This window comes from Aquila chrysaetos, chromosome 12, assembly GCF_900496995.4.
Source record: "Aquila chrysaetos chrysaetos chromosome 12, bAquChr1.4, whole genome shotgun sequence".
NCBI lineage: Eukaryota > Metazoa > Chordata > Aves > Accipitriformes > Accipitridae > Aquila > Aquila chrysaetos.
The window spans coordinates 26,759,703-26,787,369 of record NC_044015.1 but is presented as its reverse complement, the minus strand read 5'-3'; the positions used below and the strand labels follow the sequence as shown (position 1 = coordinate 26,787,369).

The 27,667-nt window shown below is 38.2% G+C and overlaps 1 protein-coding gene across 9 annotated transcripts; it reads right to left on the bottom strand.

Moving 5' to 3' along the window:
• Positions 1-223: 223 nt before the first annotated feature.
• Positions 224-27,317, bottom strand: LOC115349248 (SSX family member 2 interacting protein). 9 transcript variants are annotated; one of them, XM_030033243.2, is made up of 17 exons: positions 27,100-27,317; positions 26,548-26,676; positions 20,320-20,360; positions 19,267-19,302; positions 18,517-18,650; positions 17,565-17,731; positions 17,108-17,308; positions 15,194-15,304; positions 13,751-13,886; positions 12,021-12,096; positions 11,772-11,943; positions 8,300-8,450; positions 6,648-6,784; positions 6,031-6,204; positions 3,505-3,616; positions 1,328-1,448; positions 224-1,116 (listed from the first exon to the last, which is right to left on the bottom strand). In XM_030033243.2, the coding sequence occupies exons 5-17, from the start codon at positions 18,557-18,559 to the stop codon at positions 1,035-1,037; spliced, it is 1,683 nt and encodes a 560-aa protein (XP_029889103.1). In that variant the 5' UTR covers positions 18,560-18,650; positions 19,267-19,302; positions 20,320-20,360; positions 26,548-26,676; positions 27,100-27,317; the 3' UTR covers positions 224-1,034. The 9 variants fall into 9 exon arrangements, with proteins under 9 accessions (XP_029889103.1, XP_029889104.1, XP_029889102.1 ...); XM_030033244.2 differs by having other exon boundaries at positions 27,118-27,317; XM_030033242.1 differs by having other exon boundaries at positions 26,989-27,116.
• Between the last annotated feature and the right edge of the window lie 350 nt (positions 27,318-27,667).

Genomic DNA, 27,667 nt, shown 5'->3' with positions numbered 1-27,667 from the left:
ATTTGAGTCAGGTGAAGGAGATTTTGAAAGAACCTACCTCTACTTGGCTATTTTTATTATATTATAAACAAAACAGATTTCCCAAAGGCTACACCAAAAAAGATTCTGGAGTCAATTAAAATGAAAAAATAACAAAATACAAAACCAGCAGCAGATTTGTTGACATAGAGTACAGCCCTACAACCATGATAAAGCTTAGTGTGCACAAAACACAGAACCAGGATTTCTTAGAATAGAATACACATTTATTGTTCACATTTGAAATAATTTGGTTCCTGACTGAACCACTGAAAGTCCTAATGCATCTGTAAACTGAGTATCACTATAAAACAATTTAAAACGCCATGTAAAATAATATTATGTATGCGTGTGTTTCATTTCATGGTTTCTCAGCATAATCACTTTGTCTATTTACAAATATATAAAGATTTTGCACTTTAAGTCATCTGAAATATCAAAGAGGTATTTTCAAATCACACAATAAATATAGAACCTGTTTTGTTAAAAATCTACAGTATACTGTACATTCAAGTTGAGGCAAAAGAAGTTTTAATGCCAGTTACACTTGAGACATAAATGAATGTTTCCAATAATTAGACGATTTCTAAAAGTGCTATCTCTGCCTGTGATAAAAGGTAACATTAGGATCCAATATTTCATTACAGTCAAAGTTTCAGACCATTGCTTCATTCACAGAATCAGAGCTTGTTACTAGAAAAATATCAAAGCTTTTATATATTTTTAAATTATTTTCTTTCAAGAGTTGCAAGAAAGAGGCAAAAAATGGTCTAAAAAATAAAAGCCATGTCCACGCACATACACACACACACGCCACAATTCAGATCACCACATAATCCTCTAGAAGAATAATCAAACTCACAGCATTCTGTTTTACTTTAGAATGATAAGTTTATGAACAAATCTCTAAACAAAAAACCCAGCAGGCAACCCTAGGAAGTCTAAGGCAGATGTTCTATGTGCAAGTTTCTACATAGCAGAGTGCCAGCTCTGGAGTCCTCCCATGACTTTGTGCATTACTCTGTTTCCTCTTTGTCACTTTCCACCCACTGATTTGGCTTGCTATCTCCAGCAGGTTTTGTTGATGCAGCAGTGGAACTGGGAAAAAGAGAATGTTAAAATTCAAATAAGTTATGCTTTGGGTAGAAACATGATACTGTTTTTATGATATGATGTCTAATACGTTTTTGCTATATATCAATCATAAGCCTTAGATTAGGCTTTCTGTAAGTTATCACAACTTAGTCTCCATGTTCTACATAGAGTTTAACACTATAAAAATAACCATCTGCAACATCATTTCAAATACCTGTTACGTGTAATATACTGAGATGTCTGGCAAGGTTCTGCTGAAACAGGACCACTCAACGTACAGTAAGGTTTTCTTTGCTGAGACGCAGATTTCACTAACTGATTGTCTTGGTCAGAACCTAAGAGAGAAACATATGATCAGTTAAGCTACAGTGCAACCAAAAACATTTGAAGGACTTGCTTCTTTTATGTCTTCTGCTTTAAAATAAATAACCACACACACCAAACATCTTACAGCACATCTATAATAATCAATATTGTTATTATAGATCTGTGGAAAACTTACTGTTACAAATCTGTGATAAGATTTTATAAGTACACTTAATGTTACTGAATGAAGTTATGTTAAAATTAGGATTTTAAATTTGAAAATTAAGCGTTTACATACAGGACCACTGCTGCAAGTAGTCATAGTGAAGTCAAGTTTAAAGTCACAGAAATGTAGTTTCTCACTTTACAATTGATAACACTTTCTTACTCCTTAAGCAAAAACTTCTCCAGCATGAACATGCAGTAATTAACACCAACATGAGAACTTGCAAACTTGTCAGGGTATAGAAAAAAAATTAAAAGCAGTAAGGTAGATGCCTTAGCATTTATATGAACTTAACCATCACGAAAGTCAATGGAACGATATGGCCAAACTTGGCAAAGCCAGATCAATCCCCACTAACTCTTCCTCACATTTAGATTTCAAAGCTTTCATACGAAGTGGAAAAAAAATAGAATGATTCTGTATTCTACAGTATTCATCACAGTACTACAGAATTAATAAGTTTTGGACAAGTGTTGTGAAAAAGGAAAATTTAACAACAATTCTAATGATAACCTGTGGAGTAATATCCAAATGGAGTATGATTCTCTGTGTGACAGACCTATATTTGGTTTTATTACTATTAGCCAGTATCTTAAGATTAGGATATATACGATTGAAGAATGCCATTTTTTAAGAATGCCATTAAATACATCCAGAAACACTAGAATTTGGAAAAAGGCAATTACAAATCAAAAGCTTTAGTGTACAATGAACAGATCTTAAGCTGCTCACAGATCACTAAATCAAGTCATTCTTCATGAGCAACAGCCAAACTGTCTCAATTCTGTTTCTAAAAGTTTCCCTACTGTGGAAGATCATTTCATTTCACACTTACAGAAGTGCTACGGGAACTGCACAGAGGAGAAACAAGGAGAACCCAGAATGCATGAGGCAGGCTACTTTACCTAACAAGAATACAAATTCAAGCTATCTTTACTTGCCAGGTGCTTCACCCATTTATCTTTAAACGTTGGCTGCCACAACAAGAATCTATTTAACAGAGACTGTTGTTACTTTTTCTTCCCCTGTCCCTTTTTTTTTGGTCTCACCCCACCCCCCTACTCCTTAGAAAGTATTGAAGGCTCAGTGGTGCAGGCCAAAACACTGCACATGCATATTCAGGCACGAGGGGATGGGAAACAAGCTTACCAACTTGAAAGAAAAAAAAAAAATGTAGAAGAAAGGAAGTAAAAAATACTTTCAATAAAAACACTATTCCAACCTATACGTCGTATAGCCATATTTTTGTTATTTTTTCTGAAGAATTATTCCTTTATGAAGATTTGAATCTTCAAATGCAAATGTTTATTGCTCAAATTTATTTTCATTATCATTATGCTCTTTTCACTATTTCTTTTTCGAAAGAATTTGGTTTTTTTACTGAATACGTTTGTGTACACGTGTTTAATATTACCTCATCTCAAATAATTAATACTGCCATCCCCACATTATAATGCTCGTTTCCAAAACTTGTTTCTAATCTATACAGATCTCTATAGGTCATGATTTCTTCAACTGCCTTGGCAATAAACATGATCAAATTTAATTTAACTTAGTAATTGTAGAAGTTCCCCATTCTTAATGGCTGTGCTGTCAGGTACTTGACATTCACCAGGTCGCTTCACAAATATAAATTCATTATATAAGTAATTATCAGGGAGGGAGTTATCATGATTCCCTTTTTAAAGGGGGATTTTGAACTATCAGTTACCCTGACAGGTAGAGGGATACAGATACATGGTAAAATTTGTCTTGGGAAGTTTTGGGTTTTTAATAGCTTTGTTCATATTTGCATCTTCTAGTTGAAAGGGGGGAAAAAGAAACACATTACAACAACATAATTTGAACCAAATACTTGCTTCCTAAGAAGGCACTTGGAGTTGTCACATTTTCAGAGTGCTTGTAATCAGTAGACATACTTAAGAACTGTTGCTTCAGCCACGCTCCTCTATCTTCTTCAAATGCCTTTCTCTAGGAATAGAAATGACAGTTTACACTTACGACCACAGGAACAAGCTTAGTCCACGTTAAATTGATCCTATTCTATCCAAGAAAGCAAAAGTTGTAACATGTCCATGTAATCAAGGAGAGCCAGCAGTTTAACACAGAATTACAGTCATGTAAGCAAGCTTTTGAATCCAACAAGGATTAGCTGAGGAGGTATTTATTTACAAGCCAAACCCCATGGTTTGTTTCACAGAGGTCTGACTAATCCCTTCATTTTACTGTTCTCCACTCCAGTGACACAATCTCCTACCACTGCCTCCCATGCTCCCCTTCCCTCTCAGTGTAGCCCTACCTCTTAGAGGTAGCCCTCATTTCTGGGCAGCTGCCAGTAAGGATTACTGCTTAAACCTCAACCCTGAGCCTTCTCCTAAACAGATAAAAATGACATTGAAAACAGCACTGATTACTTCCATCTGAAACTGGGGCAGGAAGAAAGGGGTTGTTTCATTTTCCAGTCACTCTGAGCACAGAATAGGAAAATGATGGCTAAAAGACAACCTCCAAGAGATCCAATGGCTGTGGAATCAAGCAATAAGCTATTTCATCTCCAAAAACCATCAGTGAAACAGGACATTATATAAATAATATCTATAAAATTATTGTATAAAGTGGTATATTTATAATTTATATAAACTTATTTTTTATTCTAATTTATATAATTTCATTATATAAAACTATTTCTATTATGTCAGTAAAAAATAGAGCAAGCTGAACTCCAATGCAAACTTTTGCAAACAGCATTACTCCTCTTTTTCATACTTAAGCATTTTAACAAGCAGAAGCATGGATAGTTATGCTTATGCTGCAATGTAATCCTAAACATTTCTGTACAAACAATTATCAGTCATTATCACTCAAGACTTTTAAAGCTGGATTCAAGGTCCAACATGAAATTCACAAACTCATTAAAATGCCAATAAAATTAAATAAAAGTTGAAGAATACATACAGATATGTAGTGGTCTGAGTCAATATTTGTCACCACATGAACTACTGTTGTGCCAGTATTGCAAGTAAAATCTGAAGTACTTTATGTTCTTTACAATACATTTTACAGCATAAGAATAAAAAAAAAAAAAAAAAAAAAAAAAAAAAAAAAAAAAAAAAAAAAGAAAAGCTGTCTTGAGTCAGACAAGTTATCCATCTAGCTCAGGATTCTGTCTCCAACAATGGCCACAAGAGATGCTATTTATGAGATCACATGAACCCAGCCACATTCTGTAGTGCATTGCCTCAGAGGTTCCCAGTCCCAAAAGTCATTTGATTAGAGATGTTGGAAGGCACCCCTTTGTTCCCCCACTTTTAGTACCCATCTGTGGACGTGCTGTTCATGAGCTTAGGCAACTGCTTTTTGAACATGCTGGTACTGATTGCCTTCACAATCCCCTGTGGCAGCAAAATCCAGAAATCAACTACCCAATATATAAACACATACCTTTTTGGGGATATATTTTAAACTTAATTTCAAGCAGTTTCTATGAGTTCCCTCTAGCCCTAATCTTGAGAGATTTGGTGAACAACAGTACTCCCTTCATCTGACCAACTGAATCCACAGTTTTAAAAGTTTTAATCACATCCCACTCCAACTTTCTTCTCTGCATGTCAAAGCAAGCAGTTCTGTAAGCAATAAATCTGAAGTCCATTTCTTCTTTCCTTCAATGTCTTTTCTTCCTGTCATATCTGTACCATCATAGTTTCATGACCACATCATCACGACCTCCTTTCCCTGCTGAACTTCTAAGCCCCTTCATGTTCTTGGCCCTAACTATTGGCTAGACCAAAGGACACACATGCTAGAGCTCTTTTAGAGACATATCTACCCTGACTGCCTTCCAGTATGTGTACTTACTGGCCAGCTTAACTACAAGAACAGAACAGATAATGACCCTACTAAGGGAAAGGCAGCAATTACTTTGTGTTTCTGCAAGTCACTGGTTTCACAAAAGTTTAGGAATCCAGTAGCTTTGAGAATTCGACCCTGCAGCCAAATCCGACTGAAACTTGCATAGGCCTTGCTTTTGTAAGAAACCAAACTTAAGCAGCATCTAATAAACCATTTAATGATTAAGTGGACTGATTTTTGGAAGTACTTAGATATTTCAAAAGCTGAAACAAAAATGGGTCATTCCATTTGCAGCAACTGTATTTTCCAATACACACAAAAAAACTTAGTTTTTTGAAATGCCAACAGAAAGATCTCCTAAAATGACCAACGATATGTTTTCTACAGTATGGGAATGATCTTTCTCTACAGACATTAGCAAACAGATATTGTTGGATGACTGCACTTTAGCGTGCATAACAGTAAAACTACTTAACAATCATAACTCATCTTCCATAGGAGTTCCCTTTTCTATTACCCTTCCACTTTTCTAATACCTCAAGTCCTAATCTAATAGCAGCTTCTGTAAAACTTCTTCGTTCCTTCTCAAAATTCTTTTTTTGTTCTCGAAATAGTCTCCATTCTTCCTGAAGACGCTCTCTTTCTTCCAACAAATAGCAGTCCTGTAGTAATAGAGTGGTGTCATCATCACATGGAGACATAAGCTGCTGCTGCAGATATAAAGCAACAAGAGACACAAACATTAATTTGGGAGTGACTGTTAAGAGGTGCAGTATTTCCACAGGTTCAGTTTTGTCAGAAAAATGGTTGAAGTTTAGTATGGAAACCATGTAGTATCAAGTTGGTGGCTGGTGGGGGCAGAGTTTCAGATGGCAAGCAAAATGTCCCTGTTCAGGCAGCTGACCTCATCAGCCTTCCTTACCTTTGTTTATCCCCCCAAATTATTCCTACCAGGATTACAAGCTCATTAAATTACTAACCAACCCACTAGTGCACCAATACTCAGACCAACCATTAAGATATTTTATTTAAAAAGCATTATCAAAGAATGGAGAAAGGCCAAGAGGTGAGAAGAGTGACACATTTAAAAAAACAACAAAAAAACCCCCCTTAGATTCAGTTGAGAAAAATAAGCAAAATTAAAGCCCACTACCTGTAAGAGCTGTTGCTGAGTTTTGATCATTTCTTTACATTGCTGAATCTCTAACTCTAGCTTTTCAGTTTCCAGCTCATGGTCTTCTCTTGAAATGACATCTTTTTCATTCAAAGCTCCTGAATGCACACGTGACACTAAGGGGGGGAAAAAAAACGCTACTTAAAACAAAAACAAAAAAAATTCCTCACATCAGGGACTCATAGCAATAGCAAAAGGTTTTAGACTGTATTTGTTTCATCCTGAAACACAGATACACAGTGTATTCAAAAGCACTTCTATCAGAGACAAGAGATCCAGAATTGGTGCTACACATGTAATTATGCACAAAATCCAGTTCAGAAAAAAAGTACCAATGAAAACATAGCTGTTTCACATTCCCCATGGTAAACCAAGTGTCTGCATTGCAGTAACCGTCCCGCAAAAACCCCCGCTTGTTTCAGCGGTTATTTAAAAGAAAAATCAAGACAACTGAACACTTCTTTTCACTGACATGCTGTTAGCCTATTCTTCTGAGCCCTTTTTTGAAGGGCTTGTGTGTTCATAAAAATATGACAGTAACTATATTTATCACAGATATAAAAAGAAAGCCTTTTCCTTCAAGTCCTGTGAAGGAGAAACTGAGCTAACAAACATTGTGTGCATATTTTCATCCCAGTAAGGGAATGAATTAGAGAGGAATAAAATGTATTTTGTGTAATTACATACTGCTTTATTTAATTTCATGCATAGCTATCACAGTGATTGTAATGAGCCAAGTTTTGATCCCCTGATGCCAGTGTTTGAACATTAACTGAATCCTAAAGGACTAGACTATGGCCATCTCTATAAATCCAAAAACCAAAAACGTGACTCCAAGAAAACAGCAAATACATGAAAAATTTTTCCTGATGCTTACAACTATTTTTTCAGTCAGTTAGTTACATCAAAACAAGTATTACTCAGAGCAAGTGTTCTTAAAAATCCTTTCTAGGGTATAAACATATTCCCAAAGACCATCTGCTCATTTATTTGCAATTGCGTGCGTGACCTTCTCAGTCTTATTCTTGACTGCAAACATCCCTGTGGTAGCAGCAGCATTTGCTTGCATGGGAAAATAATACTAGGAAAGAATTTTATATATTTTTAGCCATCTTTTAATGCTGTTTAACAGCTGGAAATGAGCAGAGTCCAGCACTATACCATCAGCCAGTTCACTTTAGAATGCCACAAGAAGCCTCAGAGGTATGGATGTGGCAAGCCCAGACTCTTGAGAAGGACTTACATATTTTGCATCCAATTACTTCAAATTGTTACATCTGCATTACTTAACATCTCAAAAAGGTAGGGAAAGGCAACAAGCATTACTACAGGGCATGTACTTTCAAAAGAAAAATAATTATTTCTTCAGACAGTTGCCGTTTTCTGTGTCAAACTATAATCATGTCCTTTCTCATGAAAACAGGCTTGGTATGCAACTGCTTCCCTAACTACCTACAGTTAAAACTCACACAGAAAAACGCCAATCACAAGCCCTTTCAGAAAGTCTACCAGATCACAATTCCTTCCATTTTAGCTTCCTTTTGGCTTAAGTCAGTAAATCCTAAGAGCATGATACCAAATGGAATTATCAGTAGCATTTTATATGTACATGTAATACAGTTAAACATCACCTTGGTTATCTAACTTTTCAACATGATTTTTCAGCATTCTCCATTGTTTTCTAATGCTGTTGGTAAGCTGCTCTCGCACAGTTTCACAAGACAGTTCCCACATATTCTCTTTATTTAACTCTCCAATATCTTCCTCCAGGTCTGACAGCACCTGTAAAAGCAGAAACAAGAAGCTGCAAACCACTCCACCACTCCAAATACATGTATTTGTTTATTAAATATGTACATGGATTTAATTTACTGAAGAGAAGGAAAACCCTTATATACAGGTAAGATTTTCCCATTCAAGGAAATTTGCCTGTCAGGGAGTTCAGTTCCCTGACAGCGTAATGCTGAAGAGACAGAAGTGACCTGGCAGTACCCAGAACCCCACCACAGAGAGTATCAGCTAGCAAGACTCACTCACTCTCATGCATCTTCAAGCTAGAGTTCAGACCGCTGAGTTCTGCTGTTGAACTTAAGCAATAGGTGCTCATAAACTCACTATGCAGCATGAACAGAATTTAAGACAAAGATTTTCTCCTGTTGAGAATTAAGTAATTTGCCCCTGCCTTATTCTTCTCCATGATAAAAATACCCACAACACACCAAAGGTAGAGCAGAACTAGCACCTCCCTCTCCCATTTTACACTACTGTTCAAACATGAATGCTATCTCGAAGAGCTAAGACAAAAATCTAAATGGCCGAGAGAAGACTAGTCCAGGACAATTTAGTAGATTTAAATTGAAAAGCTATAGCCATTTGAATACCTGGCATGAATAATCCACTCTTCTCAAGCATCTAAACCATTCTATACAACTCCCTTTATCTAATAGGAGGTAAGAAAAATGGGATGGGAAGTACAAAACCAGGAGGTTCAAAGGCATCAAAGTAACCAATTTACAAACGCAGTAAGAATTTTCTTTCAAACCCAGATCACAGGAGGTCTTAAGGAGCAAAACAGCTATTAAAAAAAAAAAAAAACCACCACGAAAAAAACCCCCACACAAACAGGATTTTGGTTTGGGGTTTTTTTGTTGTTTTGGGGGGCATAGCGGGGCAGGGATTGGTTTGTTGGTTAAAGAGTTTTATGTCACTTCATAAAGAAACATCTTATTCCTTTACTTGTATTTATATATGCTAACACAATGAAAGCCCGGTCTGGAATATGTCTCTCTATAGTACTGTGATAACGTGACAGTCTGGCTGGTTTCATGGCTGTTATTCTGTGATGGGAAGCAAAATGATAAATGATGCAACTACATCCTTAGCTGCCACACTATGTATGTGTGTGTATGTTTCCTTCTAAGAATCAATATGAATTAGCATTTCTAAGTAGAAATGCAATGTTTGTTGGGGGTTTTTGGGGGTGGTTTTTTTTTTTATTCTGCAAGGGGTTCAATAAGAATTCAGATTTCATACCAAAATGTTAAGAGAGCCACAAACAAACATGAACTATCAGATGCAATGTTTTAAATATAAATTTATTTTCAGACATTCACAAAGCAAACCAGTATTTCTAAACAAAAAGCTAATCCATGTAAGATAGGCATTGTGGCATAGACTAAGTCTTAAATAAATAATTTACTTTTGCAAAACCATTATTTTTGGCAACATTCTTCCTCTTTATATTAATTTGACAAATGTAAAAAAACCTAAGTTTTTTGTCATGATAGGGACACTGCTATCTCCAATTGTAGAGTGGCATTAGAGAAAGCATGAAATAGATTAAATGGAAAAAACCCAACAACAAAAAAACCCCAACAAACCAAAAACCCCACACCACCCTACAACCCACTGAAATAACTCCACTTGAGACTTGCATCTAGTAAGTACTTCTATTATTATTGTACTACTAGAAATTACTGTTGTCTAGAAGTAGTTGCTTTGCTTAGTTTGGTTAATTAGTACTATTACAAGAGAACTAATCAGAAGTTTCAGTGCACTAAATACTTTTAGTATTTTCTTAGTAGTCTATTAATGCTACAATAGTTAACAAATACTTGTCTAATCACCCAAGAACAGTGAATTTCAGAGCACTAAGTCCCAGTTTTTCCTCAAGTTTGTTTCAAGGAGCAAGTTCATAAAGACCCCATTCCCACAGCTGGATTTTCACCAGTGTACTCAAGTTTGTGCCAAACACTCCTGGCCTCAGTGAAATCCTAAAAGCAGAAGGATCATTTACAGAACTGGTACCCAATTATGCTTTATACTACAGATTATACCCGACACCCATTACTGAAGATCAACTTCTTGTTGCTAAGCTATAGTAATAATTAGGTCTACTGACTTTCTACATGATGAACTTTTAAGGTAAAGGTTAAGAACACTGCACATTACTGACTACTTCACTAAATACACATGGGAGTCATTCTACACAGTACAGGGGGTAAGTTAAAAGAGTTTATTCACATCTTACAAAGAAGTGGCTGAAGAGAGTCTAGTGCTCTTCTACATAGCACATTCTGGGGCTGGACAATGCACCCGAGACGGCTCAGTAGTAAAGGAAGCAGTAAAGCAACTTGAGGGGGACAGGGGACGTTCTGAAGTGGCAAGCACTAGATTCCACAGTAACAGCACACTCTGGAAGGCTCCATCTACATATGCTTATGTACCAACACATACTATTTACTATAATAAGAAATACTTCATCCTTTGTTCTGTAGAGTATCCATATTCTCTTAATATCCTATTACTAGTACACCATCAATCTTGAATGACTCCTAGAATCTAGCCTTTATGCATGTTTTCTGTATTTCAACTCTTCCTTATGCCCAGGGATACTCTTATTGCTAAGAGAAAGCTCAGTTAACCTTCTAAATTATTCCCTACTTCATTCTGAGATCAAAACAGAACTGCAACTTGTAGCAAGGAATCAGCAAAAGGAATACACAAACTCTCTGATAAATGAATGTGCAGTTCCATAAAAATAAGGTATCCTGTGTAAACAAAGAAAGACTTAAAACCTGGAAACAAAAGAAACAGAAAACTCCACAAACCCTTTTCCTTGGAAATCAAACATTTTCCTTGAACATACCAGCAGCTCTGTAAAAGGCACTAACAGCTACTCTAATCCATGTACTATAGGAGCACACCCTAATTACATGTCCTCCACCCCCATGGATGCTATGGGAAGCCTGGTGTCTTTGCATAAGCACCTTGAAAGCTACCATCAACATCTTAGTATGGAAGGCAAACAAAATCCAAAATGCATTGTTATATAGAATTACATACAGGTACCTACTGCATTGAAAATTTATTCGAAGTATACTTTCAAGCTTTCCATTGACTGACTGGGAAAAACACACTGGGTGTTGTTCACGAAGAGTAGAATGTATAAACACCAATGGATTTCAAGCACAGCACAGATGTGCAATCCACAAGTTCCACAAGAAGTTTACCTTTTTTTTTTTTTTTCCCCTTAATGATCAAATTACTCCAGCACTATACCAAACTACCAGACAGATGTAATTTTAACTGAAGAATACTTACTGGCCCATCTTCAGGCCTTTCTTTAGGTTTCTGTTTCTGGGGTGGGAGAAGTGAAATAATCTCTTTCTTCATTTGCTGAAGAACTTTTTTCAGCTCAGCATTTTCCACTAAAAGCTGGTTTTGGCGTTGTTCATAATCACTTAACAGAACTTTGTACATTTCTTCTTCATTTCTGGAAGAAGCAATCTTACAGTAACAACGTAACAGCCATAATATATACTTCAATTAATGTTGTTCTAAGACAACTACCTGGCTTCTGTCTTATCAGTCCTCCATGCACCTCTCTTCCCATCAGCTCTACCAACATAATTTAGAACTTCCATAGCTACAAATGAAAAGGACATTTCAAAGCATGAAACATGCAAATATATAAATATTCAGATGTCATTGCATTTACCTATTAGCATTTCCGTGTAGTTATTGTCAAGAGACCACGTTACCCAAATATCCCCCTCAATCTTTAGACCCATATCGAAACACATTGCCCTGCTTAACAAAGTAAGAATAAGATAATCAAGGAAAGATAATAATTTTTGAAACTCAGAGGGACATATTCTCATCCTGTCTTATCTTTTTAATGCACTTCTTAATGGCGCCTTTATCCCTATTTCAGCCTTTATATCAATGGTGTATTAACTCTAACCTCTCTTCTGGCAATCATACCAGTTTTATTTCCAGTTTAGAGTAAGCAACTTTGTGATGTTTCACAAGGTGTTCCTCAAAACAAAAACTTTCTGTCCACATTTGAAGAAGAAAAAACAAAACAAAACAAAACAAACCACAACAAAAAAAAAAACCAAAACAACACATTACTACAGATTAGTGGTCCAAGTTCAATTCTACTTAGCTGTCAAGCAAACAGTAACTAGATTTAAAAACCTGTTATTTTGACCTCACTGATATGTGAGCTAGTATTAGGGGGGTCAAGAACATGCCACAAATAAGTTTCACTGACCTCAGGATGAGGCTTCTAGAGTTATACTGAGTTGATACCCAAAGACTTTCTGTAGCCAAAATAGGTGCTCCTGCTACAGTGTCCAAACCTGGTTTGGCTTACCCACAAGCACTTTCAGAAAACTAAATCAGCAGAAAACCAACTTGGCAAAAACACGAATAGTTTTCTTCTGGTTTAGTGAACTAAACCAGCTTACTAAAATACAACATGCACTACAGTTGGCAAACAACTGAGGGTTTCAGGGGTGGCAGGAGGGATAAGAGAGGATGAGCAGGACCTCCCTTCCACTGAAGAAAAATTATATAAATACTCTAAAGCCAGATATATGAATCAAGAGGTGCAGATATTTTTATCTGTTACATAACACTGATACCTATTTTCAGCAACACACCACAGAAAACTATACTCATGCTGAACAGCACTGATGAATATCTTCAACACAATTTTTGGGCAGCACAACTTAGAAGTACTTATATGACAAAGGAGATTTCTTTTCTCCTCATTTCACATAGCACTAGATCCTATGTCTATCTTATGTTACTTCCTCTCTAATTTCTCATCACTTATGTTAACAGAAGTAGACTGTAGTATCTCAAGGGGAAAAAAGCTCATGCAGTGTTCCTTCCCAATTGGAACTGGTAGGCATAATACAGTGTTTATGACACTATCCAAAGTCTTGTGATGGCAGCAGTAGCAAGAAAGTAGGAGACACAGCTCTAGCTTAGGAATTAATTCCAAGTAATTCTCCCTAGTAAAAAAAAAAACTCATTTTGTGAATATCTCCATCTTGGTTTGCGCTTGGTAAACAATCTTATGGAACACAGAAGTTTATTAGCCTTACACAGTAAGCTGACATGAAATATTAAATCTTTTATGTAAGATTTTAACATCTAACAAAAAAAAAAAAAAAAAAAACCTACAAGAGGGCAGCCATATTGACTTTAAAGATACCCAGAACCAAATATAAACATTGTTAACATACAGAATATGCTATTTTCCTGTAGTAAAATTCAGAGCTACTTACCTATCTTTTTGTCCTTTTTGTTCATGACTAGTTGATGTAAGCGTTCCTTTAATTTGTTATATTCTCTTTCTTTCCTCTTCATATCATGATTGTACTGTGTAGCTCGACTTGAAATTATGTTCTGTAACTTCTGTACCTAAAAGCAACCCCACAAAACCAGTATTTCTTCAACTAAAGCATAAGTACATAAATTTCTTCAGAAAACCAAAACACATGAAGCAAAATGACTGTTCTATTAAACTGTATTTCTGGTGAAAGGAAGTGACAAAATTAATCTGGAGAACTCTCCCAACCCATGGATTCTGACCTCAGACTTATCTCAGGGAATTTAGTTTTTCTGCAGAAACCAACATCATAAGCAACATATTGTAATACTATAGCTCCTCTGAAGTACAACTGAACTCATGTTCTTGCAACTTACATAACCTCCTTTAACACCTTTAGTGAACAGAGCTGAGAAAGACATATTTTTTGTTTCAGTAATCAATGTTCAGGATCTAGTTTAAAAGTAGGCTTGTCAGGTTTACACTAAAAAAGTAATAAACTCTACTTTTGGGCAGCAGGATGCTGGAAGTCAGACTATTCCATTTGGTCTAAAAGAACATTAAAACATATCATAAAGCACATTCTTGGCCTGTACTATCAATGCCTGGGTTGTGTTGGGGTTTTTTTGAATCATCAGTTTTAACCTCACAAACATACAGCACATTCAATATGTTACGCTGGAACTTTAGGATGTTCACTGTACACAAATAGTACTGTGATTGATTGCTAATTGTATGAATATGATTATGAACACAGACTATTCACAGAAACTTAGGAGCCATGCAAAGGACAGCAAGGGGGAAAGGAGCACACTGGAAACAAATCCCAAACTAAGCAGTGTCTTGGATGTCAAAGTGTTTTCTGATCTTGGCTTTTCCAAGACTCCCAGGTTTAATGAGACTGTGCTTTTGGGCTGGGTTTCCCCCCTACTTCCCCTTCTTTTTGGTCTTCTGCTCTCCTCTACAATATTAAAAAAAAAAAAAAAAAAAAAAAAAAAAAAAAAAAAAAAAACCCCAAACCATGACCAAAACAAACAAAATAAAAGCAAACAAAGAAAAGCTCCTACACACACAGCTTTGAGCATGTGACTGAATCCTGTTGCCCCCTCCTACTTTTTGGTCTTTTTAAACATTCTAAGGTAAAGCTATGCTCAAAAGCATAGAAAGCCTCAGAAAACTGTACATGTGCTTTTCCAATACTCTCTACCATTGTTGTATCTTGGACCTATCCCTTAGAGAACCTATTTATCTATATGCAACAGGCCAATTTCACTTTGGTGAAAGACAACATTTACCGACAGAAAAAGCCTTCAAAGTGAACAATTATGAGACTCCTTGCAAAAACCCACATTATTGAATATTTATGTAATGACTCGTGTTAATGTACAAGAAAACTCACTTCATCCTTCTCATTTTTAAGTAACTGGTGCAAATTTCTGTTCTTGCTTTGCAGTTGTCTGTCTCTTTCCTGAAGTCCAACTATTTCCCTTTTAGATAATTCCAACTGTTCCTAGAAAAAGTGTTGATAGTTCAGTACCAATAAGAATTAATAGCAAGCAACTAAAAAAACCCCCACCCAACACACACAACACCCAAACCAAACTGCTAAACCACCTCACTTGAAGTAAATTAGTAAATTATTTGATCTCTGATGTTTTGGGGATTCTCTTGCATTCTCAATAACAAGTTAGTTATATTTTCTGGAGCAAGAAGGATGATTCTTCAGTACAAGAAACACTCCTGCTCACAAGCAACAAAAATTTAGCTTGGTGTTTAACAGATATTATCTTATACAGTTATTACTTTTTCATTAAGTCAGGATTCTGTAAGCATATCTATACTGTGATAGTGAGGCAGATACTAAGCAACGTGTATGAATTTTGGACTACAGTATTACTGGAATGCTTCTGTTAAACAATCAAGGGAACAATTAACACAGATCAGCAGACTGTGGCCATAGCAAAGCAAATGGGACATTTCGCATATACAGAGTAAGGCTAGACAGATGATCTCATTACAACAGATTATGCAAAACTAGCATTTTAGAAACCTTCCTCCACAAATCTGAGACTCAAACAAACCTGAAATTGCCAACTTAAATGACAGAGCCAAACACCATATACAAGCTTTTTTTCTTTGTACAGGTAGTGAGCTACAAATGTGTAGAGATACTTAAGGAACAAGAACTTCTAAGGAAACCACATCAGAATATAGGTAACACAATAGTGGAAGTCAAGAGGATTACTGCAGGGTATCTGAAAGAATTTGCATGAGAAACCTTACAAGCTGACAGCTAAATTAAATGCCCTGGGATTGAAGTAATACTAACAAGTTTTCCCCTGCCTCACCTTAAAGCCATTTGTCTAGGGAAAGCAACTGCAGTGTTCTGGAACCTAACATTATAGAGTGTTTGTATAAAAACGAGTGCAGTTACACATGATTGTTAATGTCACATTGAAATGCTTCTACATGGATGACCAATCTCAGCAGGACTGCTATGATTTTGAGAATCTACAGCAGTATTTGTCAATGGGACAGTGCTAGCCAGCCCTAGTGAAAGGCAAGACTAAAAGGCCCCAAATCGTGCACTGAAATCTTTTTTAAAATTTTATTTTCTTGACAGAATCAAGGGAAATACAACACTAATATGGCTGCTCATACAAGTACCCATGAAGTAGCATAGGCTGTGAACTTCCAGTACATCAGCTACTCCACAGTGACTGGCTTGTCTATGTATTTATCCTGTGATAAAATGAAGCTCAGTAACTTCAGTTTTGACAACAGCTTCTGAGCAGTTCTTGCAAGGAGCCTTTGTAGTCAGCTATCCAAGGAATCCAACAACAAAAAAAATACATGGAAAAAGCTACAGATATGGAGAAAGACTGGTAACAGCCCTGTGACACACACTAGAAATGCTACCTACACCTTTACTGGTTGCAATTATATTGGGAATTTATATTTTAGAGCTGGGTGTATCCTTTTAAGTGATACTGAATGATATGAACTGAAGTGTTTAACATTTTCACCCACAGCATGCATTAACGCTTCCAATCCGAACAGTTTTCCCTCTTCCTTGATTAAAGGGGCCATAATTCTCAATAAGTTTTCAGTTCTCTCATTAATTCATATTTTTTTAACTTTAAGGAATTTTCAACTGGAAAAATACTTCAAATAACCCCAAAATGCAAATAAAAGTACAATTGCAGATTAGTACTGGGGAGAAAAAACAAAAAAAGCACTCACTGTTAAGAATGTACAGTATCTGTTAAACATAAATGCTGCATAATATCGGTGAAATTATCTTATTTTCTACCTTTAATTTAGCATAGCAGTTCTGTAAGTGATCCATATCACTACCCAGTTTCAGATGCTGCATTTCTACTTCTTCCTGAGCTCGAAGGTTCTTGTGCTGCAGTACAAGCAATTCATTCATGCAATTTATGATAGATATTAAATTTAATTCTTTTCCTTTGGACTCCGCATAAATAGAAGGAAAGCCCAATGTTGTCAATTCCTGGTAAAAGACAAGGGGCGGGGGGAATAAATAACTGGATCAATCTCTCACAATTCTCCAAAAGAGAGAAACAATATTGGGTGAAATCCGGGGGGTGGGGGGGTGGGGGGGGTGGGGGGGGGCAGGAATCCTATTCCCCACCAACTTTGGCTTCTGAGCATTGAGAAAGAAGCCTTTTTAATCCAGTGAATCTTTACTACCACAATCGATTTAATGTCACCTTCACACAACCTCCAATAAACAATATCTGGCTTACCCTGTTGAGATACGATATACTCTGCTCAATATTCTCTTCTGTGCAGAAGGCACTGAAAAAGCTGTGCATGCTTTTGGATGAAGGCAGTGGCAAGCGTAGCACTTGTGAGTTCATGCTTGGGGGAGATATCTTTTTTTCTGAGGTATATTGAAAGATATTTTTGCTATCTAAAAGTTAAAAACATTAAGAAACAAGTCAGGGCTAACAGTTTAGGACACATCACACACAAAATAAATCAACCCTCCAACTACTCAAATTATTATTTACAGAAATTTACAAGTCTAGAGCTTAGAATTTCATCTAAAATGACATAAACAATTCACAATGAAAAAACAGATAAACTTCCACTGAAAATTTAAAGACTAAATAACATTTTAAGGTATTGTATCTTTCAATTTTACTCCTCTACCAAGAAAAAAAAACTGCCCAACCTTTCTTTCTAATTGCCATGCTACCACACTTTTTTTTTTTCTTTTTTACACACAGGTGCAAGAGCTGTGCATTTGGTGAAAATTTTTACAGAATGTATGATATCCTTATTCATATTAAGTGTATGCTATAATTTACTCTTCCGCTAGGTAGAAGCGGGCAAGGAAATATTTATTCCTTTAATAAATTTCTAATCAATTTATAAGGTAATAGAATTTAGAACAAGAAACCTCTGAAAACACAAGATATCCCAAAAGGTGCAATTAAAAAAAAAAGTGTGACTGAAAAGTCTTAGAACATTTATACATATATATATATGTATGTGAAAGGACAGTATTTTACAGCAGCATTTCTGTAAGGACTCAATGCAAAACAAGGCACTGTATGTACTACACATTATTTAACATTCTGCTTAACTGGTCAACCATGTCATGCACAAAACTCCAATCTCTCTCTCTTTAGCAGCTATAACATCACTGGTGAAGTTAGCAAATCCACTGAACTCAAAATATTACCAGTTTACCTGATGACAGCACTGGCACAGTAATAGTCTTCCAATCTCCCATAGCAACAAAGACAGGCAGGGTACCTGAGCAACTGGTTCAGCAGTGAAGTATTTAGTACAATTGCTGGCAACGTGTGTTACGTAGGCATCTCCTAAAATAGCAAGAGCATTTTAGATTAATCTTGTAGCTGTATTAGCTGCTATTGTTAAAGCAGGCGTAGGAGAGTGACTATTGGACTTGAGCCACATGAAGTTTTTCTGCTTCTTTACACAGCATTTAGAACACAGTAAGCACAGCAGATATTATGCTGTAAAAATGATGCACCTATCTATATTTAGTAAGCCTTAAACTTAACTAAGTCTTGTAAACCATTAACTAAAGCTAAAATGCCATGCATACATGAAAATAATAAAGACTCACACTGTAGATAACTCAGTTGTTTCTGTTGATATACAGCAGAGAAAACACAGCAAGCCAAATATTAAATATTTTCCTGCCATACAACCAGGAAGCAATTTTATTAAGATAAACTTATGTGAAGTTTTAACATAAATCTGTCTGAGTGGGATTATTACTTAAAGAAAAGGATAACAAAGGCTCTAGAAAAGATATATTAACAGAGGGAAGGCAAAGGAACTTCTAATAAGTATTTAACCATTTACATTTAACTTAACCTATACATTTAGTTATATTGCCTTTCCTTGGTAAGTCGCTTGCTTCTTTGCAGAATCTCTAAAATTGTTGAAGAAAACAAATAGAAGCCTTACCCTGTTGGCACAGCCACTCAGTACAGCACCGGCCCTCTGCAAACCAAAGGAAAGTCACACGCTCATAAGGAAGAACAAACCGATTGTCCCCACACCCTACCTCCACTGCACAGTAAGAAGGCACATAATGCCATTAGAGTTACCACACTGCCAGAAACTTAAAATCCAGCTTGGACGCTTAAGAGCTGAACAGCCTAACCCATCAGCTGTTAGGTGAACAATGATACTTCAGAGAAATAAACTTTCCACCTTTTCAAATTAGCACTTCAGAACAAAATCTCAAGTCAGTTTTAGATGGACTCTGTAGACTTTTAGAGCACAAGGGTGTTTTCCCCTAACCACCCGCTAATGTTCCAATAAACACTCTCTGAATAAGCAACTTCTAAATTTCTGACACCAAACCCCTGTATTTTTATCACTGTGGAAAAAGTTATCGTTTAGGGGGAAAAAGAGAAGGGAACCGGGGGGAAGTGTGCTCTGTTATTCATAAGGTCTCTTGAGAACAGAGAAAGTGTAAGAATCCTTATCAACATTTCAAAGCACAGAACACAGTGCCTGAAGTAACACCAAGTTTTAAGAGATCTACTGGTGTACAGTCATATTACAGAATGCTCAGCATTAGAAAATAAAATATCCAGCTGGATGAGTATTTCTCCAGGTTCATAAATTCAGTTGGAAAAGAGGTAAACAGTTATTCCTCAGATGAGTTGAAAGCTTGCAGAAACTACTACATTACATATTAGAAAGCACATGTAAGGCAGCAAGAAAAACACAATCAATGCAACAATCTAGTGGTTGTTCTTGTTTAAGAAATGGGTTTTTCTGCTTTCTCTCTGCCCATATTCATTTATGCACATTTTTCAACTTTTTTCCCCTGTAAAACCAAGATGTCTTGAAATGAACAAAGGTTCAGATTCTAAAGACAAGAACTCACTTCGCAGCAGAAATCTGCAAGGCAATCTTTTTTTTTTTTCCCCCACCCATCCAAAACAACTGTGCTTTTAAAAATGGAATTTAAAGTCAAACTAAGGATTAAGAGGACACACTTCTTACATGTTAGTTTCGTTTCTGTTGGATCCATCAGATAGAGAAACCTGCAAACGTAAGGGAAGAAGAAGGCAAATTAAACTACAAGTATATTCTCATTACTAGCATTGCAATCCTGCATTCTAATAAGGTATTTCAAAAGACTGTTAAGAAACTCAGGACACACAAATTCCATTAAGGACTGTTGGAAAGTCCACAAAAATACTACTCACATTTCAGATATGCCATTACTTTCAAACAAACCAGCTTTTATTCTTTAAGAGGCTGCATACCCATTATGAGATCTTATCATCCAAATTCCCTGAATGTACAGTATTACCAACCCACAGGTCTCTCTACACTGACAATACTATTCTGACACAGCATCTATCACTCCAAACGATGTTTGACTGGAAGCAGAAACCCGACTAGTCCAGATGTGGGAATGCAATGACTCTCTAAATTTGAGAGAGATTCATTCAGTGCAGATGCTTTATCAAGACCACTCTCTAGTGACGCACTGTTTCTACGTACGCCAAGAGAACACAAAGAAAATTAACACACAAACTCAGGCTCAGAAAGATGTCTAGTGAAGACAGAGAAAGCAAGAACACATAGGCAGTACAATAAAGTCCAGATAATGCAACTATATTCTTCTCACATTAATCAACCTTGAAGGCTCTAGAGCCTTTAGTCTTGAAAAGACCACCTGCAGTACACTGCACACTGTTTAATACATCAGATTAAAAGCCACCCTCATCAATTTCAAGATTTGGAAAGCACCAAACTCAAATACTTCCTTCAGCTGTTAAACCACTACCCTAAGGTATCTTAAATAGTTACGTGTCATCAAACAAGTGCAGTAGCTTTGAAGCAGTAATCATTTCAGGGAGTGGTCAGCATTTTTTACTTGAATCATCTTTACATACTGTATTTAGAATTAAATTCAGATGTGCAGAACAAGACAATCCTGTGTCAGCTGCAAATGGGAACGCTACAAGCCTTTAGTCCCATGCTAAGATCATCTCATCAGTTCCATATGGCTTCTACTGCCAGTTCAGGACCTCAGCCATGACTTCTAAAGCTATCTGGTGATTAGGACCCATCAGATACATTTCCTTCCCAGTCTAGGCAGTTCCTCTGGAGCAACGTGGCTCAAAATAGCCTCACTGAAGTATGCAAGAGCTAAAGATGAGCATTCCTGATGAAGACAGCGTGGATGCAAAATTAGTTTAGATACAGTGTATTCAGAAGGGACTCTTCACCTTTAGTACACTGCACTTCAGTACACTACAATGCTCTCTTTAACCACCAAAACGTACCAGGGAACACATTCACGTAGAGGACAAAAATGTGTAACTCTGAAGCAGTATTTTGTGTAATTATGGAAGAATAATAAAACACATCAGATTGAGAACTACTTTAGGGATCTCCCTAGGCTATCCTAGTTAACACAGAAAGGCTTTAACCAAACAAAAATAGTTAAGAAGGTTTTGTGGGGTTTTGGGGTGTTTTGGTTTGGTTTTTTTTTTTTATCCCCCTCCTCAAATCCTGCTTGAGAAAACATGCAATAGGAAGCAAAAAGTCAAATTTCGCTGTTTCCCAGCATCTCATACTAACGTCAAAAATCTGACCGACTGCGGGTGGGAGAAAAAAGAATTACTGAACAGCCCAAACTTCTGCAACTACTTAATGATTTTCATTCTGTGCCCATTCTCTGTACACAGGGATTTGTTGCAGTTACTTCACCAACAGGTTCAAAAACCTGTAACAACCCAGTGCTTGCTAGATGTAATTCTTCCAATTGTCACTTCCTGTCCCAAGCAAGAAAGTCCTGGAGTGGACAAGACTCCGATGGATTGTCAAAAAGTGAGCCTCTGCGACCCAATTTCAAATGTGTGCACATAACAGCAGAGCTGTCCCACTGCAAATGGAAATCTAAAAACCAAACTAACAAAAAAACTCCAAACACACACATCTCCCCAAAATACACTAAAATCACAGAGAACTTGATTAATACCAAGGAAGCATTAATCAAACCAAGCCATTCAAGTGCTTGTTGGAACAAGTGAAGTACAAAAAACCCAAAGAACTTAAAAAATAAGAGCTGTCATGGTAATAACATACGAGAACTTGATTCTTAGAAAGGCACCTGGGGAATTTTTTTACAAAAGTCTACAGGAATAGTTCCACAAACTCCTACATGATTCACTAACAAATACATCTTTCTTTTCAAGAACAAGATTAGATTAAACTTCAAAAATAGTACATTTCACAAACCCAGAGAGCTGAAAGTAGCTGTTCTTAAAATTACTGTTCTGTTTTGGGGGACAGGGGAGGGATTGACAATGAATATGCCAAGATTCAAGACAGAAATCCGATACAGTAAGGCTGAGTTCAGATCATATTGCAACGCAAAGACCATGAGCAGCAAGAAGTTAGGATTATAAACTTCACACAACGCAGCATACTTAGAATTTCTTAATATCATGCTTAAACTTGAAAAAGAGTAGTTGTAACTGGGTTTGTAAAACTCATTCAATCAGAAGATAATCACTTGTCACAGCACTGTGCTGTGATCATATTACACCATCTGGTCATCTCTAACCGACACAGGGTGTGACACAAATGGGAAATGCAGTATCTGGTAACCAAGAAAACTTTTTCCCCCCCTAAGGCAGAGGATGGGGAAAGGCAATTTTTGGAGAGGTGGTTTCTACCTGTCCCCAATATCGCAATGCCTTGGAAAAAAGTTTTAAAAGTCAGTATCAACCAGAAATTGTCAAACAAACATTCCTTCTCTGTATATTTCAAATACTACTACAAGTTGTGACATGTATATAGTTCAACTTGTAAAAATTGAGGGGGCATAGTTAGCATTTACTTAAAGGGCAATATGATTCCTTCTACTAAAATTATATCCAAAAGGAGCTGTGAATCTGCTTAAAGCTTTTACATTTGTCTAGTAATCCACAGATGCCACACAGATGGCTCTTATCCAGACAGACACAAAGACACATCAGTCTATGTAGACTTAGGGTACACTCTGGTTATGACATTGTAGGTTTACAAATCTATCCCTGATAACGTTGTAATGAAAGTCCATGCATTTCCTCCCTAGAGTTTTGACACTTACTCTCTCTCTACAGCTGTTTTAATAACACAGTTTACAGCTAGCACTAAAATATGCATATCATATCCAGTGATAACTGTATAGTTCAAAGAATTCCTTCCTCTAAAAATCTATTACAGTTTTAGTGACCTTTATTTAATATTGTAATTTTAATGATAGTCTTGCAATCAAAGCAGACCCCAGATCTTTCCTCCCACGTTTACAAGATTGTGGCAATTTAATCATTATTCTATTAACTGCAAAATGGGGGTGGGGGAATCCCTCCACTTACCACATTCTATGGGAACTTTAAGTAATGGCAAATTTCCAGCTAAACTTCTCAGTATTGTCAAAAGTAACATGAAAAGGCAAGTCAAACCACCTAGCCTGCGGGTATTAAGTCTCCACTTCATTCTGAGCGTATCATACTCAGAAAATCACAACTACATTTCTCCATGCCATTTTACTTCAAAAACAAACAAATAAAAAAAAAAAATCAGGAGTTTTAAGAAAATAAATGTTTATTTGATCTTCTCAACACGTATAACCACACAAGAATATACTCTCACACCTGATAAAATTCAACGCTCGATGATCGTTGCGTCATGGTCTTTGCCTCAAACACTTGTTACAAGGAATATAATCTGATCTACTACCTCAAGATTCAACTCTACCTTTTACATACGCAGATGACTGAAATTCTGTTAATGCAATCACTGAAAAAATTGAAACACGTGGAAATGTTTCATCTGGCTCCCAAATTCCTACCCCATTTTGAACTAACACTATGGATCTTCACATTAGCATTTTCCCATTGACAAACAATAGCACTATTTTTGTTAATATCCAAAATTGTATTCCTCTGTTTGCATTCACAAACCGCTTACTACATGTAGCTGGAGCAGAACATTATGCTACCAAACCTCCCCACGTCACAGATACCCAAGAGGAAAACCTTAGGAACTGTCTTCTGCAGTTCCTCCTCCTTTTCCTGAGATCAACTTTAGCCAAACTTCATAGTAGCTTGGCTGTCTCTGCAAGCAGACAACTTTTAAAAAGGAAAAAAAAAAAAAAAAAACAACAAAAAAAACCCACCAAACCCCCCCCCCACCTCACTAGTTCCTAAAGTTGGTAATATTTACTGGGCAGAGCCAGAACTAGTATTCCAGATCTCAGAAATTATGAAACTCTCAAGTATCAGTAGGATACAACCTGTAAGTTAAATCAGGCATGGAATGGAAGATGGTAACTGCAACTAATTTCTCTAAAGATTGCCAGGGAATTCAAGGAATAGTTCTTATGTAAATTCTAGGTTTCTGTTGAGCAAAACAGAAGTGTCATAGAACAGATTTGGTAACCGCAAACAAACAGGACTGGTGAAACGTCAGCATACCTTCTGTGGAAGAAAGGAACTCTAACAAGTCTGCCACAGTGCTCCGGAAGAAGGAATGAGCCAACATACCTGGGCAAGACAGCATAATTGGATTTCCAAAAAGCCTTTCACAATGTTTCCTACCAAAAGCTCTTAAACTAAGATATCAGGGGATTTATTAATGACCAATTATAGATGGGGAAGCGCAAAGTGTAGGAATAAGTTAAAGAAGGACAAGGAGAAGATATGAAAGTGTATCATATGGAAGTCCCAAAGAGACAAAAATTAGAGTCCCAAAGGGGTCTGTGCAGGCATACCTGTTGTTCAGTAAATTTAAAAAGATGATGAGTAGGTAAGTGAGAAAGCTCATGTACTGTACAGAGTTATTCAGAGAAATAAAGACCCAGATTGAAAGAAAAACTGCAGAAGGTTGTCCTCATAGTAAGCAAATGGATGATAAAAATCAGCAGCTGAAATTCCATGTTCATAAATGCAAACTAACACAATGAAAAAGACAACTCTGCTATGTACTTAAACCAACAGCCTCTAGTTAGGTATTATGCAGGAAGAGATCCCAGGGTCACTATGATTAGTCCTCTGGAAATAACTCACAGGCACTTCACAGAACACTGGAGCAGAGAACAGAAAAGAGATCACAATAATGTCTCTGTATGAACACTAAGCTTCCCCAGCTTAAATATCACACACAGATACAACCTTCCCTGTATAAAACAGAACAGGCCTGAAAATGGTGCAAGAAGGTCAATCAACACTTTCATACAAGAAACTAATAAGCTATGACTTTTCAGCTAGAAGAGGAAACAGCTAGAGAAATAGGACAAATGTATAGCAAATAATTATTCGTTGCTTCTTTTAACGCAACAGTTATGCAGAATGAAATGAAACATTCAGCGCAAAAGCTGGAAAATAAGAGCATTTTTCCATATAAAACACGGTTAAATTATGGCCTCGCATCACCACGAGGTGTTGCGAATGCTAAATATACGGCTCCAATTCATTGAAAAACATCCATCAGCAGCTATCAAATTCAAAGAGAGAGATACAACCTCTGCTCAGAAATCCTTCAGCTCCAGACTGCAGTATACTGGGAGGATACACAGATAAAAGTATCGCTGTGCAACCAACCTATACTTACAATCTTTTTCTTAGCATCTGCTGCCAGCCACTATCAGAGACAAGATATTGACCCCAGTGAGCCCAGTATTACCCTCTCCTATGCTCTCTCCAGTCCAAATGATAACTGATACTAGTACCACAAATTCGCCCCCACCCCCACCCGCAAGAAATGGAAAGAAAATCTTCCCCCCCGAATACTTATAACCTGCTCCATCAGTGGTATCAAACAATTCCTCTAGGTCTCCTTTCTAAGTTCGCTATTGAAATTTACTTAATGCATTCACATTTTATTTCGCTTGCCTCCTATTTTAAGTCATCGCCCTGAAATTCCTATCATACCTTCGTAGCATATGGAGCCCCATGTAACTATTTCATTGACAGCACAGAAAGCAGCAGTGTTCTACACAAATAGGGGATGCAGTAATACTACAGACTGATCTTGCGTTATGATTTGATCTTCAAATTGAAATGGGCTTTGCTGCAAATAGAGAAATAATATTTTTAAACAAAATTAAAAGAAAAGAAAAAGCCAAAATCCTTTATGGAACCTCTACTCTCACATCACGTGAAACTACCAGCTAAACCCGAGCAGTCACAAATTCACTGACTCAGTAGAAAGCTTTACGGCGCTCACCTCTTCGAGCATCCGCCGCTCGTAGCTTCACCGAGATCAACAAAACGCTGGGCCTTCCAGCGAGGAGGACAGCCGGCAAAGCCAAGCCGCTAACCTAGCTCGCTCTCGTCCCTGCGGATCAGCCGGAGCCTGACAAGAAGGAGCACAGGTCAAGATCCACAGCACCGCCGCGGCCAGACAGGCTCCCCGCGCACGCAGCCCTCCCCCGGCCCGGCCGAGGGAGCGCCCCAGGGCGAGCCCAGACGGCGGAAACGCCGTTCTCCTCGGCTGCCCCGCTCCGGGCTCCCACAGGCGCGGCGGGCGGGCAGAGCCCAGCGCAGCCCCGGTACCTCAGCGCGCTGCGGCGCCCTCCCGCTCCCGCTCCCTCACCGGCCGCGGCCGCGCCGCCCGCCCCCCTCCCCCCAGCGTGTGCCTCGCCAACGGCCGCACAGCGCCCGTTACCCGCCGCGCCTCACAGGCGGGACGCAGCCCCCGCGCAACCCTCCTCCGGAGCCGCCGGTGAGAAGGAGGAGGAGGAGGAGGAGGAGGAGGAGGAGGAGGAGCCCCGCGCACCCATTCGCGCAGCACCACCTGCTGCGGCTGCTGCCGATGGAGGAGGGAGAGAGGCGGCTCCCGAGCGAGCTCCGCTCCGCGCCCCACAGCTGCCGACGCCACCGCTCCGGCCCCTCGCCGGGCCCCGCGGCGTTAACCCCCCCCCCTCCGCCCCGCCGCCCGCACACCCCCGCCCCAGCGCCGCTCCCATTGGCCGAGCAGTTGCTAGGAGACTTTCAACAAGGGCCTGCACCCCCGCCGGCGGGTCGCGGCCGGTGGCGGAGCAGGTGCCGCCACAGCGCGACCGCGCTGTGGCGGCACCTGCTCCGCCACCGGCCGCGACCCGCCGGTGAGGCCGAGCACGGTAGCCGCGCGTTTGGCACCTGTTGGCAGGTCTTACGGGGCGGGGAGGGGCAAGTAGAGGCGCGGGCCCCGCCGGTGCGGCGCCCCTGAGGGGAAGAGAAGGCGGAGGACTGTTAGTTTGGCGGGGAGAAGTCCCCGTGGGGCCTGGGCCCTCCCCGGCTGCACCGGAGCACTGCAAGTAAATGGAGTTATGTCTCCTTACCAGAACGGCATCGCCTTTCACAGA

Coding starts and splice junctions, on each gene's coding strand:
- LOC115349248 (XM_030033243.2), bottom strand. CDS start 18,559: ATGGGAGATTGGAAGACTATTACTGTGCCAGTGCTGTCATCAG. Junction 17,309..17,564: donor GTATATCGTATCTCAACAGG/GTAAGCCAGATA, acceptor GTCTTTTACCAG/GAATTGACAACATTGGGCTT. Junction 6,205..6,647: donor CTCAGCAACAGCTCTTACAG/GTAGTGGGCTTT, acceptor TTATATCTGCAG/CAGCAGCTTATGTCTCCATG.